Source organism: Ptychodera flava, chromosome 12, assembly GCF_041260155.1.
Source record: "Ptychodera flava strain L36383 chromosome 12, AS_Pfla_20210202, whole genome shotgun sequence".
Classification (NCBI taxonomy): Eukaryota; Metazoa; Hemichordata; class Enteropneusta; family Ptychoderidae; genus Ptychodera; species Ptychodera flava.
The window spans coordinates 869,121-895,567 of NC_091939.1; the positions used below are offsets into that span (position 1 = coordinate 869,121).

Here is a 26,447-nt window from a genome sequence, read left to right on the forward strand (position 1 = left end):
TGTTTTTCACATCAGGTCACTCATTAATGACACATCTTGGCCGTATCTTACTGACATTGTCTGCAGACCATGCCTTGGCTATTGTGGTAGGTTGATATCATATTTTGTTAGGTGATCTTTTTTTTTAAAGTCTCCTTAACGATAACGCAAAACAAAAATGATTGTGCTGTTCCAATAACCCAACCTTCCCTATTTGTTACCCATCGACCCTAGACTTTTTAGAGCTATGTAGGCGCGGAAGTAATTAAAGAGAAAGAAAAACCCTAAAAATTACGCAAGCAAGAAATTAAGAGAAAATTAAGAGAAAATGACGTCATTCATTGTTGCACATATGTTACAAAAAATATGGCGGCCAGAGATACGCACAATGTGTACTGTATTACGTATTTTTTGAAAATGCGATCACGGCAAGGAAAGATGGTTGTTGTCTGCTGTAAATTGGAAACAGACTTTCAAACGAATTCTTGAGGACTTTTCTCAATGTAAAAAACACTCCACTCAAGTTCAGTTAGCCAGTATTGTGACTGGGCTGTGGTTTGAAGTCCAGCAGATAGATATCCAAGTTGGCAACGCTACAATGAACTTCAACGTGAAATACATTCACTCAGTGACCGTGATTCACTTTTGTTTTGAGCGACTGTGAAAGTTGAGGAATTACTAGAGCCAAGAAAACCGTTAATGCATTTCAAGTTCTGATGATGGGCAACTGGCAGTTTGCACTACCGCACCAAAAACAAGCAGGTATGAAACCAGACTGTGCTTTAACAGTACAATTTGCTGTCAAAGAATTATGATTCAGCCAGTTCAATTTCTATGACATTCAAACAAACATACACGTCAACCACTAATCCAATCTGATGATGGAACTGTTAACAGCTGTACGGTTTGAATTCTTGAAAAATTCGTATTTAAAAATAAAAATATTTTGAAAAAAAATTTTTACCAACCTATCTACCCTAATTTTGAAAACCATGTTATCAGAACAGCACAATTTGTTTTGTTTGGCCTAGTAACATTTTATCATTTCTACTTTCTTGATTTGTTCAGTGTTGTCAGTTTAATTAAAATCTGATTTCAAAAATGTCACCAGTCATTGTATTTCTGTATATCTTTCCATTGACAGGTGACAAACGGTGTGGTACAGAGTGATGGAGGTGGTACCAAACCAGCCCTGGGGAAGTACTGGGTGACTGTACCACACACTAGAGTCATGTTTCATGAAAACATTGCATCTTTAGTGAAATCTGGAAAACAGGTAATTAATATATCAGTGATAGAGAATGTACTTTATTACATGCCTCGATGAGAGTGCAAATCAGTGCATTGATTCGAATAGGAACATGTGGGGAGTTAGCGGGCCAGTGAACAATGTACTGACCGGTTTCCACCACTTCACCCGGTCCAGTGAAGCCCTTTGGCAGTTTCAACGTCAAATTAGATGCTTAAGGCAACAAGTAAAATATCCATGCGCGGGATACACGCACTATTTTGACTTTCGTTAAAATGTTTGATGCTGGTCGATAATGGTAAATTTTTTTTTAAACGCCCTGCATGTATCTAAATGTCATATAGCATTAACTGTAAAGAGGCATGTAATAAAATTATTATTGCCTGAATACATGGGTTTATGTGCCCTTTCAGCAGGAGACAATTTGCCCTCCTGGCGTCGGCCAAATGTCACCTATTCTCAGGCACATAAACCCATGTATTCCGGCAATAATTACAGTAGCAGTGATAGAATGCATTGTAAAACTAATGGAGCTTGCATTTCTTGTAAATTTTGTGACATTTTATGGCAAAGGTGCAGCCTTGATAATTTCATTTCTACATCAGTATTGACAATATGTCAGTATTGACAATTTTTCCAAACAAAGGTTTAAGTTCAAATGATGCCTGACATGGCTGAACTTTTCTTGCCTCTCACTGTACCCTAAAATTTGTCATAAAATTAACCAGAGTTTACAATATACCAGTGATGCCAAAGGCATGTCTGATAAATTTTGACATTTCTATGGTAACTGGCAAAATTGGAACGGGTGACAGTATACCTTTACACTTGGCGCACGAGTTATCGGAACACCAAATTAGGTAATTACCCAGCAACTTGGCTGAGTACTTTGCTATTTGACCTGACATTTACCTAAACAAGAGTCTGTTTTATGGTCTGAAGACTGATAAGATATCCACCAAACTCAGCAGGCAGCTTTCACTGAGTAAACTGATATGCCTACACTGGAAAAAACATTTTTGACCGGCAGCTGCATGTAGTTGATGGGAGAGTTTTGAAGGGCCGGAATAAAATGTTGTAAAGTGTAAAACATGATTTGCCGCTGTCATTTTGTGTCCTGTTTTTGTATATATGCATGTTATTACCACTTTTTTAATCACAATTACATACATTGAAGAAAGACTGACTGTCAGAGCAACCATCCAATCATATGATAAAAATGGACTGTTCCATCAACGTCAGTGGTGGGCTCATGGAAGGTGGTAAATTTGACAAGTTTTGTAACTCTAGATTTACAAGGGATGCTGCGATTTTTCAATTCCAAATAACATACAGAGGCAAAACCTGTCAGGTTCAGGCCCAGGACACAAATTAGCTACAATAGATTGTGTTACATCATTATATTTATTCTCCCTTTTCACAATTTTCCCATGAACTAGATGCCAGTTGAAAATGGGTTGTTCCTGTGTAGGCATATCAGTTTACTCAGTGGGAGCTGCCTGCTGAGTTTGGTGGATATCTTATCAGTCTTCAGACAATAAAACAGACTCTTGTTTAGGTAAATGCCAGGTCAAATTGCAAAGTGCTCAGCTAAGTTGCTGGGTAATTACCTAATTTGGTGTTCCGATAAGTCGTGCCCTCGCTGTAATTGTTTTCATCAAACATATTTTCTGTCATTGAACAATACATAGTTGATGTTGTTTTAAAAAGACACATTTTTGCATCCAAACCGGTTTTGTTTACTGTATTCATATTTATTTTTTAGCCACTGTACAGTACATCGGAATTCACCATTACTGATGGAGGGGTGACTGATGTCAGGTAGCAGTGAGTGTGCTCCATGAACTGTAAGGATTATGTCAAGGAACCAATTTTACAGACAACTATGGGCAGCAGTGATATCTTGTATGGTAGAGTACTGTAGGCAGTAATAATACTCTGAGCTGTGGACTACTGTCCAGCATTGCTGATACTTTCTATTGCAATGCTGTGATTTGATGAAAGCCCTTTGATTTTGATCTGGAACACAAAACAGATGACATCATCCTGTGCTGGACACACCCATCTTTTGCAGAATGTTTTGTTCCAGTTGTCAACTTTGTGCTGTACAAGAAGATATTTACAGAATACAAATGTTTTCTTAGATGTTTTACACTTTGGTTTCTGTTGCAAATAAAATGAAATTTTTATTTTTGTGCTATGGGTTGGTGTTGAAAATGAAAGGAGAATCTTCTGTTTGTGCTTTGGGGAGAACATTATGGAGTTGTATTGTGTATTTAGTATTGTGTCAGACATGACTTATCTGAAATGTTTACATGTAATCTCCCATGGCAGTTAAGAATGTGCATCTAACATTGCTAATTGCATTTCTATAACAAATTGTTGCTTGTTTGGTGAAGTTAGGATCTGAGATCATCATTGGTAGAATACGGTAATTCATAATTGTAGACTTGAAAAATACTGCATCATTCATTAGTCAACTTCATTTCTTTATGAAATCAGAACAATTGTAGAAATTTAATAAAAAGTTATTCTTTATTCAAATTACATTATATTTACATCGTTAAAACTTCTCCAGTCTGTCTTGTATCAAAAAATATTTTACCGATAAATAGCAGCAGCTTAGCTACTGGAACAGTGAGAAAGAAAAAATAGGAATTTGAAACAAAAATACATCACTTTTATTAAAGTCTCTACATGTTTAGTGAGTCAGCTGTAAGGCTTATTTCAAGTGATATTTATTTGATCATTGTAACTTTACTACAGACCCTTAGAGGCCAGAATAAAGGTTCCTTCTCAGAGTCAATATTGAGAAATGATGGAGAAAAGGACGGATGAACAAACAAAATCTGAAGAAATCCGGTGTAGTATCCATACTAACTTGCCAGACAGATTCCAAACACATTACCAGTGGCATTTCTTTGATCATAGAATAAAGACCCACTTACATGTATGAACACAGAGTCAATTTCAGAAGGACGATAGACAAAAGGACGGATGAATGAAAATCCCAAAGAAACATTTTGTGATATCCACTCTTCCCAAACAGATTCCAAACACCTCATCCAAATACTGACTTGATAGGGAATGGTAAAGTGTTTTGTGTTATTTTGCAATGGAGCTTTAGGAATGTCAGAAATCTACTCTAAGTCTTTGAAAATCTACTTGAATCAACTGTTTACTGTTCAGATCACTATACATGGCCTGTATCATCTGATCACTTCCACTGCAGCAATATTCTTCTATGTGGAAAATAACTTGCATTGTAGACACCTTGATAGGAATGGCGAAGTGTTGGTAGTTTACAATGGGATGGAACTTTAGGTATGTCAGACATCTACTGTAGTCTTTAAAAATCTTCTATTTGAATAGACTATACTGTATAGATCACTATACATGGCCAAATCACAGCCACAGCGGCAATATTCCACTATGTGTGATGTAAGTACTCATGTGATATTCCATTACCCATGATGCATGTGACAACGCTATGCATCAAATGTGTTTTGGTCACAAAACAATTATCTTTTAGTGATTTGTAGATCCATGAACTTATGTTGTAATCTGACAGTGTGCAAAAATGTCATATAATTTAATGAAATTGTTATACTGTTATCCACCATCACTGAGAAATGATACCTGACATTATACAATAAAGTAGATCTTAAAAGGCAGACATTTCTGTCCAACCCAACCATTGTGAAGTTATTCTTAATTATTCATTGATTTCAGTTTTTGATTGATTTCACTGATTACCGGTAAAGTCAATTTAATAAATTATGCATCAAAGCCTCCAGATAGTCATTAATTCTTGTAAAATGCAAGATTTACATAAACTACAGAGATGAAATTTGAAATTCATGGATGGATTACAGAGTTTGTAGACTGTCACGAGCTGCTTCCATTCGTTTCCTTGCTTTCAGGAACATCTCTGTGAAATGAACACATGGAATCGATTAACATTGCAATTTGTACCAGTCGATCAATCAATCAAGTTGATGTGTAGTGAAGGTCATCTGATGCACACATCGCTGGTGATGTTATCAGAATCCAGCAAGGTGAGAGTTGTGAACAGCAAGCACCATATCCTGGTCATTCTAAATAATGGTGATAGGTTATCTATTGATAGCTAGATAAGATAAAACAAGATATACTGATAGCTAGATAGATGGACTGATAGCTAAATGGATGGACTGTTAGCTAAATGGATGGACTGATAGCAAGGTAGACAGACAAATAGCTAGATAGACTGATGGATAGATAGATAGATGGATAGATTGATGGCCAGATAGATGAAGTGATAGCTAGATAGATGGACTGATAGCTGGATAGATGGATTGATAGCTAGATAGACAAACTGATGGCTGGATAGATGGATTGATAGCTAGATAGCTAGATAGATGGATTGATAGCAAGATGGACTGAAAGCTAAATAGATGGACTAATAGCTAGACAGATGAATTGATAGCTAGATAGATGGACTGATGGTTGGATAGATGGACTGATAGCTGGACAGATGGACTAATGGTTATATAGATGGACTAATAGCTAGATAGATGAACTGACAGCTGGTCTTTGTCACTCTGAATATGGTCTTTCAAAACAAATCTGAAACCAGTGACATAATTTCTCAAACTCACCTAATACTGTTTGAACAGAATGCTGCATACTCAGACCACTGTGAAATGTCAAAACATAGTGAAATTAATAACAGAAATACTTTAACTTCTTAGATCAGTTGTTTGCAAAATTGTCATTTTACCTGCCTCTATACATGCCCAATGATTTATCATACATCAGTTCTTGTTTTGTCTCAGACCAATATTTCACACAATATTCATTGATTCTTTCTATGAATTTTACTCACCCAAGCCTGTCTATCAAACTGCCAACTTTCCTCTTAGAAGTGGTTGATTCCATGAACACCCTGAATAACAACAAGCTATGGTTAACATCTGAAGACATAAAACTCTTAAAATCACAGTTAACATCTGAAGACACAGAGCTCTTAAAATCAAAGATCTCTGTACAAAATTTTCAAATTCACAGTCCTCTAAAGGTTTCCATCAGTGGATAAATGAGAAATTGCTTCTCACTGAAATTACTAATATTGCATTGGTAGTCAAACAACCACTTTCGACAATTGTTATGCAGGTATACTTTTAAAGTCATGAAATCTCTTTAATTGTTGTCATATGATAAAATAACATGATAAATGTAATAATGACTGACTTTTTCTGACATTTACAGGGGTGTGATCTTCAAATTTCAGAAAATCTGATGAACTTGAATCAATAAAAACCAGGACAACAAAATCCAACTTACTGACTTTGTTGCATCATGTTGAGTTTGATTTTCACTGACCCCGTACTCTCTGTACGAAAACCAAATTTACTGAGAATCTGTCCTTCCTGAGTGGCTGGGATAGCAGTGTAGCTGGGATCTTCCAATTCCGGTGATCCACCAATGAAGAACCTCCTCATCTGATCAACCATTGAGTTACCACAGGGACGCCATGTTGTCAGTTCTAATGTGTGCATACCTGAAATGAAAATATTTCAGTGTCTTTTATTCAATCAGAAATGGTACCAAGGATGATTTTAATGTGGCTTCTTTGCTGGGTGACTGGTTGCTGTAAATTGTGAGTTCAAACCGGAAAGAAAATTTACTATTACCGGTATTCAATTTTATTCTGTTTATTTTGGTGATAACCAGCAGACCTGATATTGTGGATGAAAACAACCTTCCACTGAAGAAAAAGCCAAAGTTGAATCACCTAGTTATTTTTCTTCCAAATCTTCCCCTTCTATATTTACACATGCTGTCAGAGTAAACTACTGTACTCGTACAAATACATATTCTTCTTGTGATTTTAAAAGGCGGGGGTCGTCACACTGCTCTCAAAGGTCATATGGGACCATACCACCGATGGAAACATTGTATCCAAGGTAGGTTTACAATTGATGAAAGTTAAAATAAGTTTGTCGTATTGTACATAGTAATAATTAAAATGTTCCAGCTATGTTGACATGACACATCTAGATATCCTCCATGAACTACATTGTTTGAAAATAAGTCGTTGCTTACCTGGTGTACTAGGCATGTCAATATAACCATAGCCTTCTGTGCGATATCTTTGCCATGAATCTAGTGACAAGACTTCGATAAATAACTGTGGCCAGTGTGGAAGAACATACTTGTCTTCTTCTGTCACATCTTCATTGCGGTATATCAGATCAAAGTCAAATGGGAAACAAAAATATGCCACATTCTCCTGAAATCAGCAAAAATATTGCATATTTATGAAAATACTCCTGGAATCAGCAAAAATATTGCATTATGAAAATACTCCTGAAATCAGCAAAAATATTGCATATTTATGAAAATACTGCTGAAATGAAAATACATTTATGTCTGATGTTTGAGTTGTAAGTTCATGCAATAAGTGTCATTCAAACCAGAAAATGGCATACTGGAGTTCCATGTTAGAATAAATTACTTGGTCCTCCTGATATAAATGTTACAACTTCCAGACTTCTCATACCGAGCAAAATATTGACATTAGAATGGCGTATCATACATAAACATATTTACCAGTATAGTACAGAATATCACTCACCCTTCCTTCAACTTTAGTCTGACAAATTTGTGAGACTCCAGACAATTGCTGATTTGCTGCTGGTGACCAATCTGTTACAAAGGATAGTCAGTGAAAACAAATGTTTAACATTGTAACATTCTGAAATCTAATTGCTCAAAGGCTTTAATCAGCTGACACTACTTCTAATGAGTATGTCCATGTTCAACATCACAATTGTTCTCAGTAAGGTAATATTAATATCAACATGAAGCTTTGTTAGTGTTGCATTTATTGATATGTAATCAGGTTTTATAACATGCAACAGATGTGGAGAAACCTGATTGGCTATATGACTTACTTCTTGGCAGTTCCACAAAGTAGTGTATGTAGAGATTGTCATATTCATAATTCCGTGCAGATACTATTTCACCAAAGACAAGCAACCTGAGTACACCCTGTGATACCTGTCAACAGAAAATAGTTTGAACTCAATAATGTCATCAGTCACATTCTAAAAATTGTGATATCCTGTCTGTTGCCTAAATTTAAAGGTCAAATGTTTTGTAGCCTACAAAATGTAGGGGTCCCTGGCAACCTTTGAGCAGAGTTCCAACAGTTACCGGTAAGAGCTTTTTGTGCTGACATTGGATAAGGCAAGTTTGTTACTTTGTAATCAATGACAAAACAGAACAGTGTCAATGACATTGTTCTCTCATTCAAGGTAGCTCAGTAGAATGTGTCTCCAGACAGATATCCAGACTGTCAAGTTTTACAATTTTTTTCTGATCTACTCCTTGTGGAAAAAAGCTCTTAACTGTTGGAACTCTGCTCAAAGGTTGCCAGGGACCCCTACAACCGATGTAAAACACTGTATCTAGAGTATGTTGGTGATTGATGAAAGTTAAAAAATAGCGTCAATGACACTGTAGCTCCCATCCTGGACTATTTAGTGTTTGTTCTCTGGTCAGATATTTGAACATGTGTGAAAGGGATAAAGTGCATGAAGTGAAAATACTTAAATGAAATGTACTGGAGACAGTGAAATATGTTTAATGTAATTATTCAGAATATAAAATGGAAAAAATACAGAATTAGATATATCGAATACTGTGATACAACCATTAACTCAACAAGTCATTTACAATGACATAGTCCCCACTTGTAATAGGAGTATTAGTCTTGATGGGGCAGGAAAATGTGGTCATTAAGAAGTATCACTGGAGTGTATATGTTGAGATCTATGGGCACATAGGTCTATGTTGTTGTTCCCAATTTGAAACACATGAGGCATGTCTAAGTTATGGTTCTAAATCGGGAAAAAAGATCAGACCTCTAGCAGTATTGGCCAGCCAAGAAATACATATGCGCATTATAAATGAGGTACAAGATGTGACATCTTAAGGTCTAATATCCTATCAAAATTGGAGGGTATAGAACTTGTGGTTACTGAAATATGCATATGTATGTATAATCAAGGTCAAAGGTCATCGAGGTCACATGACATTTTGAAAAAAAAATTATATTGCTAATTAATCCCTATATGCCAAAAATCAGATCTCTAGCTCTATTCGCTTGCCCAGAATTAGATGTGTACATAATTAATGAGGTAAAGCGTGTGTTGTCATAAGGTCTCCCATCCTACTAAATACAAAGGACATAGCACTTGTGGTACTTATTTATTGACATAAACATATATTTTAGGTAAAAGGTCATCGAGGTCACATGACATTTGGTCAAAAAATTCTCTCCTATAGTTATCCCTATATCCAAAAATCAGACATCCAGCTCTATTGGCTCGCTCAGAATGAGATATGCGCATAATTATTGAGGTACAGTATGTGGCGTCATAAGGTGTCCCATCATACCATACATGAAGGGTGTAGCACTTGTGGTTACCGAGTTATGGACAAATATGTATATTTGAGGTCAAAGGTCACCGAGGTCACGTGATATTTTGTCAAAAAAATTGTTTTGCTAAGTTATCCCTATATACCAAAAATCAGACCTCTAGCTCTATTGGATCGCTCAAAATTAGATATGTGCATAATTAATGAGGTACAATATGTGGCGTCATAAGGTGTCCCATCATACCATACATGAAGGCTGTAGCACTTGTGGTTACCGAGTTATGGACAAATATGTATATTCGAGGTCAAAGGTCACCGAGGTCACGTGACATTTTGTCAAAAAAATTGTATTGCTAAGTTATCCCTATATACCAATACCTCTAGCTCTATTGGATCGCTCAAATTAGATATGCGCATAATTAATGAGGTACAATATGTGGCGTCATAAGGTGTCCCATCATACCATACATGAAGGCTGTAGCACTTGTGGTTACTGAGTTATGGACAAATATGTATATTTGAGGTCAAAGGTCACCGAGGTCACGTGACATTTTGTCAAAAAAATTGTTTTGCTAAGTTATCCCTATATACCAAAAATCAGACCTCTAGCTCTATTGGCTCGCTCAAAATTAGATATGTGCATAATTAATGAGGTACAATATGTGGCGTCACAAGCTGTCCCATCATACCATATATGAAGGGTGGTAGCACTTGTGGTTACTGAGTTATGGACAAATATGTATATTTGAGATCAAAGGTCATCAAGGTCAAATGACATTTTGTCAAAATATCCGAGATATCTGCGTGAACGGATGGACTCACGGATGGACGAACAGACGGACATGACCCAATCTATAAGCTCACTGGACTTCATCCGTGGGGACTAAAAATTGTGTCACTGCATCCTTTTTGCAATATGAATACGATGAGAAACTAAATTTTTATTTTTCGTGGCCTTATACATGGGAGTCTATGGAGATCTGCCTTATACATGGGAGTCTATGGACGTGTAAACTAAAAATATGCAAATTTCACCACGATTTGCCCAAATTTGGGAAAGGTCACTCCTATGCACTTCCATACCAAGTTTCAAATCAATCGGACTTGTGGTTTCAGAGCAGGAGATTTTTTGACCAAAAATGGGAGAAAATTACAAAAAAATTCATGAAAAATAGCAAGTCCAAGATACTGACCCAAGATGTGCACAATCATTTCATGTCAGCCCAAAGTACTTACATGCTAATTTTTCATGTAATCTGCCAGTGGTTATTGAGTTTTTTCAATTTTAACCGTTTTTTACATTTTTTCACTTAATTTGCATATTTTTGGCAATGACAACTTCATTTGAACAAAATCTCATCTACAGCCCATCATCCATGTACACACCAAATATCAAGATGAAATGTACAGCGGTTTTGGAGTTTTTGATGTTGACGGACAGACATACAGACATACAGACATACATACAGACATACATACATACAGACATTTCCCTAGCCTATAAGAATAGCTTCCATTGCCATATATACATATGGCTATGGGAGTTAAAACATGTTTGTTAACAATGAATATCATAAATGTTTCACCTATGTTGAAGTGATGCATCTAGATATCATGCATGAGATACATTGTTTGTAAACAAGAAAGTCACACACACGTAGGTCCCTTTAAACTTCCTGTGAATTCTGCTATTGTCTGGATCTGTATGCTAAATATCAAGTCACAAAGTAGCACAATATGACATGTCTTCATCCTTACCTGTTCAAATCCATGTCCAACACATGAAGCCATAAAGTCTGCATGTCTACTGTACAGCTCTCTGTACATTTTCACTTCTCTGGTCTTTTCTTCCCTTGTCATTGGTTTGGAGACATGTTCAACAGTAAATTCATATGCATCTCTTTTGGCAGACTCTGTCACTATGATGTATGGTGGTCTATGACGACTGAAATCTGGCTTAACACTGATAACGCCATTGATGTCAACCTATCATCAAATAATCAAAGTCCATGTCACTCTATTGTGTCATTATTGGCTTTCTAACAGTTGTTTTAATGTTTCTTCGACAATGCTTTACATTTACAAAGAATGATTTCACATCAATAGGCTCAATTTCTCTGTTTACTCCCTGTATCTACTAAATTTCACAGAGATACATGTATCACCTGGCAATTACTCCCTACACACAACTGCACATAAATTTCAAGTTTTAAAAAACAGTAAGTTTTTAAACCTGTTTCTCACATTACATTTCAGCAAAGAATCACAGCTGTAAGGCAGGTTTTATATCAGCTTTATCTCTACACAATGTGTTTATAGCAACACAACTTTCAAGGTAGAACAAAGAATATCATGTAGTCAAGGTCAAAGAGCAGGTAAGTTAGAACCACGGACTTAGGACTGTTACTTTGAAATAAGAATGCACCACAGCGACAGACTGTCCCTCCACTTGTGTTCAGCACACTGAGACGTTTGTAGAGTGAGTTTTTTAAGAAATTAAATATTATTATTATTATTATTCAGACTCTCAAATTTTTACAATCCTTTTACATCTACCACTTGTGGGGGTTCGTTTCAAAGCTTTTGGTGTCAGAAAACTTTTCACCATCTTAGTTTCTGAAAATCAAAAATTTTATTTTTCTGCATAGAGTTATTTAACAAAGGGATGGCAGCCATTTTGAATTTCAATATCGGTTAATCATGGGTAATTTGTTTCTCTAGTACCAAAATTTGCACGGTGACCATCAATTTTTATCATGGATTTTGAAAGTAAATTGTTGAAAGACTCCTTGAGGAAAGTTTGAGCAAAGTTTAAGTCTTTCACTTTTGAGGTGCATACTACCTTAAACTTTGAATGAAGTGTGAAGTACTCCTCTACTGTGAGCCAACTCTGATGTACTTCATCCCTCAACTAACTACCTGACAGTCATTGCAATATTACATTGATAATATAGCAAAGGACGAGCACAGGTATATTGGTGTGTGAGATCTATCAAGTAAGTGTAGAGTAGGGCTATCTAACTCACAGTCCCTCCAGAAATGGAGAGACTGTCCCTCCAGTGATGGAGAAACTGTCCCTACAGTGACGGAGAGACTGGCCCTCCAGTGATAGAGAGACTGTCCCTCCGGTGATGGCGAGACTGTCCCTCCGGTGACGGAGAGACTGTCCCTTCGGTGACGGAGAGACTGTCCCTCCGGTGACGGAGAGTCTGTCCCTCTTGTGATGGAGAGACTGTCCCTCCGGTGATGGAAAGACTGGCCCTCCAGTGATAGAGAGACTGTCCCTCCAGTGATGGAGAGACTGTCTCTCCAGTGACAGAGAGACTGTCCCTCCTGTGATGGAGAGACTGTCCCTCCAGTGACGGAAAAACTGTCTCTCCAGTGATGGAGAGACTGTCCCTCCAGTGATGGAGAGACTGTCCCTCCAGTGACAGAGAGACTGTCCCTCCAGTGATGGAGAGACTGGCCCTCCAGTGATGGAGACACTGTTCCTCCAGTGATGGAGAGACTGTCTCTCCAGTGATGGAGAGACTGTCCTCCAGTGACGGAGAGACTGTCCCTCCAGTGATGGAAAAACTGTCTCTCCAGTGATGGAGAGACTGTCCCTCCAGTGATGGAGAGACTGTCCCTCCAGTGACAGAGAGACTGTCCCTCCTGTGACGGAGAGACTGTCCCTCCAGTGACGAAAAACTGTCTCTCCTGTGATGGAGAGACTGTCCCTCCAGTGACAGAGAGACTGTCCCTCCAGTGATGGAGAGACTGCCCTCCAGTGATGGAGACACTGTTCCTCCATGATGGAGAGACTGTCTCTCCAGTGATGGAGAGACTGTCCCTCCAGTGACGGAGAGACTGTCCCTCCAGTGATGGAAAAACTGTCTCTCCAGTGATGGAGAGACTGTCCCTCCAGTGACGGAGAGACTGTCCCTCCAGTGATGGAAAAACTGTCTCTCCAGTGATGGAGAGACTGTCCCTCCAGTGATGGAGAGACTGTCCCTCCGGTGACGGAGAGACTGTCCCTCCGGTGACGGAGAGACTGTCCCTCCGGTGATGGAAAAACTGTCTCTCCAGTGATGGAGAGACTGTCCCTCCAGTGATGGAGAGACTGGCCCTCCAGTGACGGAGAGACTGGCCCTCCAGTGACGGAGAGACTGGCCCTCCAGTGATGGAGAAACTGTCCTGCAGTGACGGAAAGACTGGCCCTCAGTAATGTAGAGACTGTCCCTCCAGTGATGGGAAAACTGTCCCTCCAGTGATGGAGAGACTTTGTCTAACTCTACCATACAATTTATGTCAATGATGACAATCACTGCAAATTTACGATGGCAATAACAAGAATGCATTATTTTATCATGTTCTTGTGAATTTGCAGGCGGATGACACAATAGAGAAGTTTCACAAAAATGTTCTATTCAAACAATCTTGAAAGATGAAACAAAATAATAATGTGACATTACAATGCAGAGGGTTTTACAGAGCAGATTTTCATCACTTTAGTAAATTTTGTGCTGAATTCATGAATGTCAGTGTTATCAAGAAAGTCCAGCTTACCTTGATTGTACATAGAACATACTCATCTCCAATATCTGACACTCTGTCATTAAAACAACAAACTGAATGTTAGAATTTTCATAAACACTTTGGACAAGTCTATATGTAAATGACGTACACTTTGGAAATGTGAGGAGGTCAGTCTATGTTCATTTAGAAGGAAAAAAGCTGCCAAAGTTTTTTGTTTAATGGAGTATTTCTGCTTTGTACTTCACATCTTCACCTTAGAATTGCTTTATACCGTACTGTTAATATACTTTTGAGACAATGCTGGATCGGACACTGCCCTCTACAGTTGACAGCTTACTTTCCTGTTAAATTGCAAGCCCCCAGGCTTCCCTGCACTATTGTGATTTCTGACAAGTATCAACACCTGACATTGCCTGTTCAATACAACCTTCCCACCAGCAAGAATAAAAATTTGTCTATTTCTTTTATACACCAACATTGGGTGCCCTGTAGACTACTGGGTCCACAGTAGACTTTGTTAACATTTAATGTTCTCCTGAGGGGTATATTTCTCCTGACTTGTCCTCATAGAGACCTTTAGATCAGCAGATATTTGTCCTAGTACAGGATTGGACCCAGTATTCTACAAGTCAGCCCATCATTGACTTACTGTGATCCTGGTGACGTGAGATCTGCCATAATGTGCATGACTTGTGACGGTGTGTTTGTGATATGAGTACGTAGTTTGAATTCTTCCGAAGGGTTATCCATGATAGGACTCAGTTTTGCCAGCATTGCATTGGACTCCCTTAGAAAGGGTAAAAAAATGGAAAATTAATTGAGAAATGTGACCATGTGAATCACTTCAAATCAAAAGTTTACATTGAGTCTCTATGTGGAAAGGACATCAAAGACAGTAACTTTGTGTAGTCATTGACATCACATAATTGTGAAAGAATGACAAATGACATCCAGGTTGAATTTGCAGTAAAGGATTTTATTGGTCGAGAAACTCCATGTAGCAAGCTAATTTGGGCTCTGCCAATCCTGATGTCTTGGTGTTTGTATCAGAGTTACATATTTACTGGCAACGTAAAGATTAGACTAGAATTGTATTTGCAATACAGGTAGATATTATGAAGAGGATAGAGATATATTATCTACTCACCCTTCTCTGGTTCTTCTATCTTGAACTCTTCTTTGTCTCACAGTTCTCACTCTCTCTGCTAGCCACGTTGGTTTCTCATTCGGTGATGTTGTCATCATTTTAGTTTCCTGTTCAAAGCATAAAGTTAGCAGATCAGTGATCAGTGGTGATGAACACTACCATGTCACCGTTGTTCAATGAAAGGCAGACCTGGGTTATCACTTAGGATGGAGAAAGTGAGCATTAGTCGCTGACACAAACACACACATGCCTGAAGATACAGACAGACATAAATAGAAGGCTTACTTCAATAGCAAAGCTGAAAGACAATGTGGAATTGGATTCCATTTTAACTGTTGATGGCCAACTTGAGGATAGAAGTTAAGAGGTAAAGCTGTATAACTCAACAAATTTTCACTTTTTTATGACTGAATTGTGAGAAGTAGGATGAAAATATTTGAAGCGTTGTTCACATTGTTAGAAAGTGGATGTACAATTATTTCCACTGCAGGGTCAGTATACCAGTACCATAATCCCATCATCATACCCCCTTACCCTAAGGAAGACAGTAAGTGATGTGGGAAGTTAAAACAAACAGCTGGAAGGAAATAAATACTCTATTTCTATGAAACTTTGAAAGCTGAAACTTTTATGAGTAGTGTTTGTGTTATTGATACTGGTAGTACCTTACTGACACACTGAAGGATTCTATCTGCATGTGTCTTTGGATGTGTACACTGCAATCTCTCCTTTAAATCCATGTGTGGTGATGACAATGAAAAGTGACAACAAATATGAAAACTTACTGCATCTAAATCTGTAAACCTGTCATGATCTACGTAAGAAAACAATCTTTTTGTTGGTCTATCTCCTTTTTCCAGTAGTTTAGTGACCTCATCATGGTATTTGTAATCCAATGGAGTGAAACAGTTGACTTCATCTACATACAATTCTGTCTCACGTTTGCTGAAGACTTTCTCTTGCCATCCAAACAAGTACACTTCTGTTTCATCTTGTGGTTTACCTGGAACAAAAGACATAGATTTATCTCTCCAGCCATCATGGTTTGGCCCAAACAAATTTTTAACATGGCAATGCTTGACGTCTAACAAAGAGAACTGCAGTGACAGGATAATAATTATCTGAAGTAAGCTTAAAATCTGATAACCAAGTGAGCTCACAAAATCCTGAAAAAATCTATGGGCATAATAGCTAATAATGTAAGAATATGTTGATAGTGAACAATGCTATTAATTATCAACTTATACAAGCATGACTGTTTAAAGACACTAGCAGTGTGGTTCATTTGTACATGTGGATCAACAATTCATATTGTCAGTGCCTGGTAGTCAGCAATGAACAAATCAAGTATTCCAAATGTGCAGCAACACCATGTTTATTTCAGCCTGGACTGGTGGATTGCCAAATAGCTGATCAAACAGACCAGTGCTTGAATCAAGTAAATTGAATTTGCTAGAATTCTACCTTAAAGGGACAAAGTCGGCCATTTTTCATGAATTTTGTTTGATGCGAGATACTACTTATATTGTTTGACATGTGTAAAAAATAGTGAATGAATGGGTGACCATGCATATATTCGACCCCGGTTTTAGACACAATCAATGAAACCATCACGAAAATGAATTAATGGTCATGACCATTAATTCATTTTTTTCATTAATTCATTAATTCATTCAGTATCTTTCGATATGTCAATCAATATAAGTACCTGGTAGTATCTCGCATCAAACAAAATTCATGAAAAACGGCAGACTTTGTCCCTATAAATGATTACAATATTACTAAACAGGTACGTGGGCCTACCAAACTGGCCAATGCAACTACCATACTGGTGTGTAGGACTACTAAACTGGCCAATGCAACTACCATATTGATGTGTAGGACTACTAAACTGACCAATGCAACTACCATACTGGTGTGTAGGACTACTAAACTGGCCAATGCAACTACCACACTGGTGTGTAGGACTACTAAACTGGCCAATGCAACTACCACACTGGTGTGTAGGACTACTAAACTGGTAAGCTTTAGGACTACCACACTGGCATTTGAGACAACCAAACATACCAATTTGACTACTTAATTGGACTACCAAACTGGCTAGTGGGACCTCTAAATTCACAATCATGGGGTGTAAATAAGAGCCAGTAGCTCATAAAAGCATAAGGCATTATTTGTCCATCCTTTTATCCTTAGCAAAAACACAGACTCATCAACTCAAACACCCACTTTTGAAGTTTTACCATAAACCATTGAGCTCAGCTAAAAACTGACAATTCCCTTGGTTTTAGTCCCTTGGACTACTTGATACCACATGAAATGCTTATCCCTGGTGTTGCTTGGTTGTACATGTACGGTACGTACGGTTGTGGATTAATAAATGGGATTGTTTTTTGTCTCTTAAGAAGACTAATATTTTGTCTCATAAATGGGTCTGATTGTAATTTCACAACAATGCTTTGAAAAGGGAACCTACAGTAGATATGGCATTAATGCTGTGTAAAAATTGTAAACTTACTTTGAAATTTAAATTTTGTCAGAGTTTAACTTAAAGAAAACAGATTGGTCAATTACATACCTTGTTGCTCGTTCAAGTCTTGGACACGACTACCATCACCACTTTGAAAACTCAATGCTGTCGGGACTAAACTTGATGATGTCACCGATTTCAGGGTCACTCTGATGATAAATATGGAATGTCAGTGTCACTAGGGTATTCTCCTTAAAAATTTGAAAGCGTAGCAACAACATGAAAGATGTTTTTGCAAATACAATGTTTGTAAGAACATACTGCAGGTGCAACATTCAAGTAGAGTTATCCTGCAGGCTAAATATTCAGCTGACAGTATTCCAGAAGAGTTATCCTGCAGGCTGAATATTCAGCTGAAAGCATTCAAGTAGAGTTATCCTGCAGGCTGAATATTCAGCTGAAAGTATTCAAGTAGAGTTATCCTGCAGGCTGAATATTCAGCTGAAAGCATTCAAGTAGAATTATCCTGCAGGCTGAATACTCAGCTGACAGCATTCAAGTAGAGTTATCCTGCAGGCTGAATATTCAGCTGACAGCATTCAAGTAGAGTTATCCTGCAGGCTGAATATTCAGCTGACAGTATTCCAGAAGAGTTATCCTGCAGGCTGAATATTCAGCTGAAAGCATTCAAGTAGAGTTATCCTGCAGGCTGAATATTCAGCTGAAAGCATTCAAGTAGAGTTATCCTGCAGGCTGAATACTCAGCTGACAACATTCAAGCATAGTTATCCTGCAGGCTGAATATTCAGCTGACAGCATTCAAGTATAGTTATCCTGCAGGCTGAATATTCAGCTGATAGCATTCAAGTATAGTTATCCTAAAGGCTGATTATTCAGCTGACAGCATTCAAGCATACTTATCCTAAAGGCTGATTATTCAGTTAACAGCATTCAAGTATAGTTATCCTGCAGGCTGAATATTCAGCTGACAGCATTCAAGTATAGTTATCCTGCAGGCTGAATATTCAGCTGACAGCATTCAAGTATAGTTATCCTGTAGGCTGATTATTCAGACAGCATTCAAGTATAGTTATCCTGTAGGTTAATATTCAGCTGACAGCATTCCAGTAGCGTTATCCTGCAGGCTGAATATTCAGCTGACAGCATTCAAGTAGAGTTATCCTGCAGGCTGAATATTCAGCTGAAAAAAATGTTTTACATAGGGACCACTAATTTAAAATGACCACAATGTTAGTAACACTCCAACCAAATTGTTATTGACTTATCCAGCTGCTAATTTAAGGTAGCTTTCCGCCTTTGCGACGACCTATTTTCAAACGTAAATTTTGCCATCAAGATGTGTACTTTTACCCAAGTATTATATATCACCTGAAAGCTATTTTTATGAATTTTTTTGTTTTATCGAGAAAATTAGTGTGCGATGAATTTTTTTGAAGATCTTAGTGAAAGTGTAAAGAAAATGGGTGGTCTCACGTAAAAAAGTTTAAGTCTGAGCGGAGAGGGGCTATTGTTTAGGTGTTAACGGGCAATTGGTCTTCAGAATACTGGCTACAAAACCGTGTCTCAGATTTTTGAAAAAGGCCTTAGTTTTTTCACATCGTTGAGTCAAAGTTTATCCACCGATTAGTCTTACAATGCCGCCTAATTAAGCAGCAATAACTCGACTTTAAAAATCTTCATAAAAAACTGAGACACGGTTTTGGAGACAACCTACTTGACAAACGTCTGTGAAAATCTGGTGAACTTCCGTTCACGCGTTCTCGAGTTAAACTCTTTGGAACGTGCTGCAATGTGACAAAATGCCGAACTGAGAAAAGGCGATTTAGTAAATGGTTCGGGTTTTTCCTTTTGAATGGCAATAAACAATATACTCAATCGACAAAACACTAAAACCAGATAGTGAAATCAAAGTGTTCAACTTCAACAGTATATTCACTCATTGAAATCAGTGTCAACAGTCGAAATGAGGCTAAAAAGGGTGAATTTTGGGAGCGTTGTACTCTTTTTAGAGAGCAATCTACACAGTAGCTGATGAGTAAATAAACTTGGGGAGTGCCAGGGAAGGGATTATGCATAATCTGTTGACTGATTAGTTGTAAGGTTTAAATAGAGTATTAACTGTTCGACCTAACTGTCGGAACTGCTACGGCATCTCGATGCCGTCTACACGAGCGCTTGGACTTATTACCTCCATGACAAGCGTACACTACAGTGTAAGTTTATGGCAGCATTCGATTCGACCTCGGAAACGACTCACGGCTGCGGAATGAAAGCGAGCCCGATGAGTGATATAGGGAAAACAGTATTGGCTGACAACAAAAATATCTGCGTTTGTATGTGGATGTACATTTGCGGTGTCTGTGATCATGGAGATAAAAAGAACAGCTCCATGCTGTGATCCATTACGGTTAGAGTAACCGAGGATTCTAGTGAGCAGCCATTTGTTAGATCTTCACGCGCCTTGAAAACCGATTAACACTAATCAAACTACGAACATTTCTGAGACAATAGTTCGTCCTAACTCTGTACAGCATTTCTGTGGGTGAAGACCGTTTCTGGAATCATTTATGCTAAAATGAACCAATCGCCTGTCGGCGGCATAAAAGTCAAAGGAGAGAAGTTGAGAAAACATGCACATAGAGAAAAGAACGTCATTTCATCAAGCGCAAGTTGCATGCGATAGACCGCTCGTCAAGCGTCATACGTCACAGATTGATATTACTCTCTGCTGTCGTTCGTATCCAACATGAGTACCATCGATTCCAGGCGAATATGATATCAGACCCGTCTTCATTACATGTAAATCTCAGGATTAGGATGGTGTTTTGCACTGTATTCAAGTAGTTAGCCCGTAAGCGTTAAGCGTCTCATTCAATGGTTTACCGACCAATGATGACATGTTGATGAAAACTCAGGGCGATTACGTTATTACGTTGTGACGGTCAAATTCATATTGAAATTTGTCTTCGGTCCTGCAGCATTTTGGCTACTGCCATGATAACTGATAACAATGTTGTCGTGTCCATTCCCATAAAATCATTTGATTCACATTCGTCCGGTGTACGATGAACATTTGTTAGTCGACGTATGTTTTTACCTTGTCAAGGTCGGTAACGAAATGGGACAAGGAAAAAACGGGACCGCGGGATTGAAACGACTTCGACATTATCAGTTCACTGCCATTGTGCCAAAACGTCTGCAAACCAAAGCAGCTATTGTTTTGTGGCGTGTGATTTCTGCATCGCTACGTATTTTGGCTTGGGAAAATTTCCTGTCGATGTCTTGAAGCCCATGCAATTTGTTTCCACCTTGTATTTTCTAATCCCAAGTAGTTCAAGTTCATTTTTATTCATAAATTGTTCAACTCACTTAGTATTCTCATCGAACGGACAATGTCGGGTTTCTAGACCTTTTGGTGCAAAGTCGTTTCGGCCGCACAATTTCCGACGCCAAGACGTTTAGGCAACGCGACCAAAGACGTTTCGGCACTACCTGGTTGGGGGAACTTCGTGCGCGCCAAATGTTACGAATCAAAACACTGAGAAGTATAGTGTCAGCATTCACATGCTTTAAAGTTTGTGAGAACACATGATGGTGAAAAACCGTGAGAAAAGAGTTTCATATCATTTTCAATAGCAATAGCCGCCGACACTGTCAAAGTTTGAAAGCGGCGCCTAAACGGCACTGTAAAAGTCATACTGGTCAGAACGCAAAGGTCACGCTTATGAATATGACTGGTCTGTCAGTTACTTATAAGTTTGAAGGGAAAAAAAATTATTGTAACGGGGGTGTCGAAATGTCTTGGGGCCAAAAGAAGCCGAAACTTCGGCCGAAAGAGGCCGAATGTTGCTTGAATGTTGAAGATGTGAAGGGTGTCTGTTGCGGTATTCAAGTGTTCCCGCTGTCACTGAGGCCGCCAGTGGAACGTACCATTTATGTATACGGGACAGCCTCTTCAAAGATGTTTAACATTACGAAACTTATCCACCACTCCTGGTGCTTTTACAAAAGCACAAAAATGTCCCAGATAAAACATTTAGTGTGTGGGCCATTTTTGTAATCTGAAATTGTACCATCAACAATGTCATAAGTCTGACCTTTCCGATTGTGTCGATAAATTATGATCTTTTGGGAGCGGCCACCCTATGAGAAAAACGGTAAGACCCACCTTTCGCCAGGTACACTCTATGGTCTTGACCCACGCAGTGAACGTAGGTGCTAATGGGATTTTCACAGCGGATGTTGTCCAAGTGCATGCGAATACTGTGACGCTGCTTGCTTAGCATAATCCCTTGTCAATCAAGACTTAACGGTAGTCTCAAATGCCAAAATGTAAACCTGTGCCTCCCATACATTTTTATTCCAGAATTTCACCCAAAAACAGGAACTTCACGACCAAGATATTCTACACACAAGGAAGATCAATATTATAGGAATACTTTTCAGGGATAAAAGAAAAATCGTGTTTTTATCTCAAAATACCAAAACAAAGGCGGAAAGCTACCTTAACCACAGTCTTAGTTTCTTCAGATGTTACAATATCAATAATTTGCTGTTGAAAATCATTTTACCTGTCATTTTCAATTGAGTAAGAATTGTTGTAAAATTCCATCCATGCTGAGGCTGAGATACAATCTCCAGTGGGTATTATTATCTTTATCATTCAGCTTGAGCGGACGTATAGAAATTTGCATAAATCAATAGGCTGCAGAGCCTCGTTCTGAATGTAAACAAGCAATATGTCGGAATACACGTCGTTCGAGCGACTTGGTCGTGAAAATGGGCTCGAAACTCACAAATATGATTATTAATGCGAAATTGAACATGCTATGAGGTAATGTACACTTTTGAGAGTAATTTCATCGTATCTATGCATGATAGAAATAAATACTAATGATAATTGACAACTGAATTCGTACGTTGCAATGATGGTTTATACCTCTCAGCTGTGTGCTATTTTTAGACTGTGACCTGAAACACACTGATACAGGTCTTGAACAAAAATAATACTTATTGTGTCAAACCACTTGCTATTGAAGAACGCTTGTGACAAGTTTCGTGAATTTCTGACAGTGCGCCTATATTTGCGGCATGATTTCATGATGCCATGTATATTACCGTACAAGGCCGATCGTACAGCCCAGTGTACGCGTGTACAGCGTACAACGCTATGGCACTGAAACTCGCCTTTATGCTATCGGACTTCAGTCAACATTGACGAGTTGAAACATGGTAACTGAACTGTGATATACTACCCGTTACCAGTGAAAAGGAAAACTGTGACAAATCACGGTCACTCAAATCCACTCTTACAACGATATTATTATCTTGAAAGGCTGAGGGGTCAGTAAAATCAGGCGTGGGAATGTCCGACCACCACATCCTGCATCGACTCCAAACAGACACTGACAGTTGACAATGACCGAATACAACTTACAAGAGAAGTCGGCCAGTACAGTATGCACCCTATTAGAATATATGCTCCATATTAGTGTTCTTTTTTTGAAGTCTCACTTAAGTTATATACGAAAGCGATCTAAATGTCATTCATAAGATGAGCGTAATGTTTGCAAACTTCACAGATCACAGTTCAACGCACGTATGATATACACACATTGGGTAAAATTGAAGATGGTGGTGTATCGCGATCGTGGTAGCGAGTTTTGCAGTCTTCGTCATAGTTACACTTGAAGTTCGTTAAAAAGTCATAGGAGATGGCGAAGCAACTTAGTTAAGAGTCTCATCAAGCCATGAATTTTACTGAAGAAATGGCATAACGTTTGCCTGAACTTTAATACGGTACGCGCGCGATCTGCAGAAACACGGAGGCAGACCGTACATGTTTTGCAGGGTGGACGTGGGAGCTCTTCGACTTTGAGTTGTTTTCTGAATGTTCGTAGTACCCGGTAGTATTAAACCGACAAAATAACAAAAACTATGGTAGTAAAAGTTAAAATTGTTTGGCATATTCAACTGTGAAGAGAATGCGTATGAAATCATATTGCTTTGTTGTGAGTGGCAGACTTCTCCTGGCCGAGTCCCACTGCACTGGCCGAGTTGGTCGGCACCATCGGCGCTGGCGATGGCCGAGTTCGCAACTGCCCGACTTCTCCGGTTACCCAATGGAATATTGGTAGCCAATGCCTACGAGGACTACCGCGAAATTGTAACCCAAGCATCAAATATAAATATAACATAAGTTGGATTGACAACAGTAAAATATGTGATATTGTGCAATCTTTGGGCCTAAACAATTTGTAAACGTGAGCAAGGCGTCAGCGGAGTGCAACACGTTCCTCACTTTAAAGCGGCCATCTTGTCTTCTGATGGCGGGACGGTATAACGGAGGCCAAAGCAGTGATTTGCAGAGCATGAACAAGAATAAAACTATGTTAGGGGGCTTAAATAATGATTAGACTGTCTAACTATGTAAAAATATTCACAAGAATCAGCTGTGCATGTAGTTGCGGCAGCCCAAAAGTAGGCCTATGTTTAGCGAGCCATAGATCGACAATACACACATAGCACCAAAAGTAAGCCGTAGAAGTTGATAAAAATTCATAGGCACAAACTTAACTGCTTTATATGACCATAGAAACGTCTCTGACATCGTTTGTTGGGAAAAAATGGGCTGAAATTGCCCCCCAAAAAACAGGAAAAATCACACTAACGGTCAAGTAGAACAGCGCCCTCATCACTTCCATTTGAACGAAATTCTAATATAAATATGCAAATAGGGGTATCTCCGCTCAAGCTGATTATCTTTTAAGGACTTGATCAATTTCCACATATCATGTGATTGTTAGCATGTAGACTGTTTAGTTTGTTTATTTAATCAAATACAAGTCGTATGGATAGATCATGATCACTCTGCCTACCAACACAAATCAAAGGCATTGGCTTTAAGGCCTGTGTTGGTGCCAGATTGTCTCATCAGAAAATTTACTTACTGGATTTCAATTACAATTTCAATGGAAAACAAAAGGATATCACAACTCCATAATCCTCTTACATACTACTTTTACCGGAACAAAGGCGATTCCAGGGATCGCCAAAACTGCCTTTAATTTGGGCATAGGGTCCTCAGTCTCCGATGATATTGATGATGATGATGATGATTAAATATTTAAAAATGGAGAAAAATAAAAATATATTTGGACTCTGTAAATTTGTTGTTGTTGTTGTTGTTATTGTTGTTGTTGTTGATAGTATTTGCAGAAAAGAATAAAGTATGCGCTGCGAAATTCAATACAGCATAACTAGACAGATGTGCTGGAAAATTCAATACAGCCTAACTTTACCATTTTTGGCAATGGAAAAAATGTGTGTGGCAATGAAGTGACACCCCTCGGGTAAAGTTAGGCTGTATTGAATTTTGCAGCGCGTACAGTATAGTTTAATTAGTTAGGCTGTATTGAATTTCGCACCGCATACTTTATTCTTTTCTGCAAATACTATCAACAACAAATTTACAGAGTCTAAATATATTTTTATTTTTCTCCATTTTTAAATATCATCATCATCATCAATATCATCGGAGACTGAGGACCCTATGATTTGGGGTTTTCAGTACCCACATACTAAATAGTGCCAGTAAACAACAATCGCCGTGCCTAATCGGTTCTATACATAAAACAGTGAAACAAAAATTACACACTGCTATACATTAAACGCAAACCACTAATATATGAACTATGTGTGAAGTTACTTTCCCTTTACTAAACTAATAGTATACTGCGTACAATGCTCAGTTCCCGGCGTTCGCGTTATACGGCCTACACCACCCCACTTATTGACTCATAGGAAAACACGGCGACCGCGATCCCAATTTGGAGCACGGAAAACTACCTTTTCCAACTACTTTCGACCAATATCAACTCGATTCCGCTCTATGCCTACTCAAATCACTCAACCGCTCACAGAATGCAAAAAAAATGCTCTCCTGACGTCTGCGTTAGTTTGCCAGCGATGCATACTGTACACACGGAGACTGCTTCAGAGCTACAACTGTTTTGAAAACTTGAACCGGGTAGATCTGTCATATGAATTAAATATGCCCGCGCCAAAATTGTATGGGTATACTAAACTTTCTAAATCATCTTCTCGCCAATTTATTTACTCACTTGATTTTCAGGTTCTTAATGGGATCTCTGCTTCGGTAGTGCGCGATGCCAAAGTCTGACTCTCCAGAGTCCGCCATTTTGTAAACCTCAAAATATTTTGGACTATTCCATCTGCCCAGGGGTGAGCAGGTTGTGATCAGAGGGATACCCTTAGCATGACTTTTTGTAAACTTACGTCACGCAACACTGTGAGTGGAAACAACAATTTTAATGAACTTTAACATTAAACATTAATACAATATGCCTATATCCCTGCTAGTACGTCTCCTTCCAACAATGACTCTATAATACTAACCTGTCTCCAAAAACTAGTCAAAATATCAACAAACGCACCAAGCAAAGAACACAAAATACATGTGACTTGAGGTCACATGATAGCGCCCTCTGTGTTGCGTGACTACAATTTTTGTAAACTTACGTCACGCAACACTGTGAGTGGAAACAACAATTTTAATGAACTTTAACATTAAACATTAATACAATATGCACCAAGCAAAGAACACAAAATACATG

At 38.4% G+C, this 26,447-nt stretch overlaps 2 protein-coding genes across 2 annotated transcripts in view; one reads left to right on the forward strand and one right to left on the reverse strand.

Annotated features, from left to right (window-relative positions):
• Nucleotides 1–3,764, forward strand: part of LOC139144652 (DNA repair protein RAD51 homolog 4-like) — a 15,846-nt gene extending 12,082 nt beyond the window's left edge. Inside the window, exons 7-9 of the mRNA XM_070715362.1 lie at nucleotides 16–86; nucleotides 1,124–1,255; nucleotides 2,994–3,764. Of these exons, the coding sequence (XP_070571463.1) occupies nucleotides 16–86; nucleotides 1,124–1,255; nucleotides 2,994–3,053 (263 nt within the window). The 3' untranslated portion in view covers nucleotides 3,054–3,764. The remainder of the gene's footprint in view (nucleotides 1–15; nucleotides 87–1,123; nucleotides 1,256–2,993) is intronic.
• On the reverse strand, nucleotides 3,745–26,065 carry LOC139144650 (tectonic-like complex member MKS1). The gene is made up of 14 exons (XM_070715361.1): nucleotides 25,935–26,065; nucleotides 17,899–17,999; nucleotides 16,106–16,323; nucleotides 15,321–15,427; nucleotides 14,823–14,960; nucleotides 14,204–14,246; nucleotides 11,414–11,641; nucleotides 8,167–8,272; nucleotides 7,848–7,918; nucleotides 7,316–7,502; nucleotides 6,554–6,770; nucleotides 6,096–6,155; nucleotides 5,869–5,906; nucleotides 3,745–5,159 (listed from the first exon to the last, which is right to left on the reverse strand). The coding sequence occupies exons 1-14, from the start codon at nucleotides 26,009–26,011 to the stop codon at nucleotides 5,098–5,100; spliced, it is 1,653 nt and encodes a 550-aa protein (XP_070571462.1). The 5' UTR covers nucleotides 26,012–26,065; the 3' UTR covers nucleotides 3,745–5,097.
• Nucleotides 26,066–26,447: the final 382 nt, after the last annotated feature.

What these genes read in the sequence shown, in the direction of transcription:
- LOC139144650 (XM_070715361.1), bottom strand. Translation starts at nt 26,011, where the DNA reads ATGGCGGACTCTGGAGAGTCAGACTTTGGCATCGCGCACTACCGAAGC. An exon ending in GATAGAAGAACCAGAGAAGG is followed by an intron (nt 14,961 to 15,320) that starts GTGAGTAGATAA and finishes ACCCTTTCTAAG; the next exon opens with GGAGTCCAATGCAATGCTGG. An exon ending in TTGGACATGGATTTGAACAG is followed by an intron (nt 8,273 to 11,413) that starts GTAAGGATGAAG and finishes TTCTGTTGACAG; the next exon opens with GTATCACAGGGTGTACTCAG.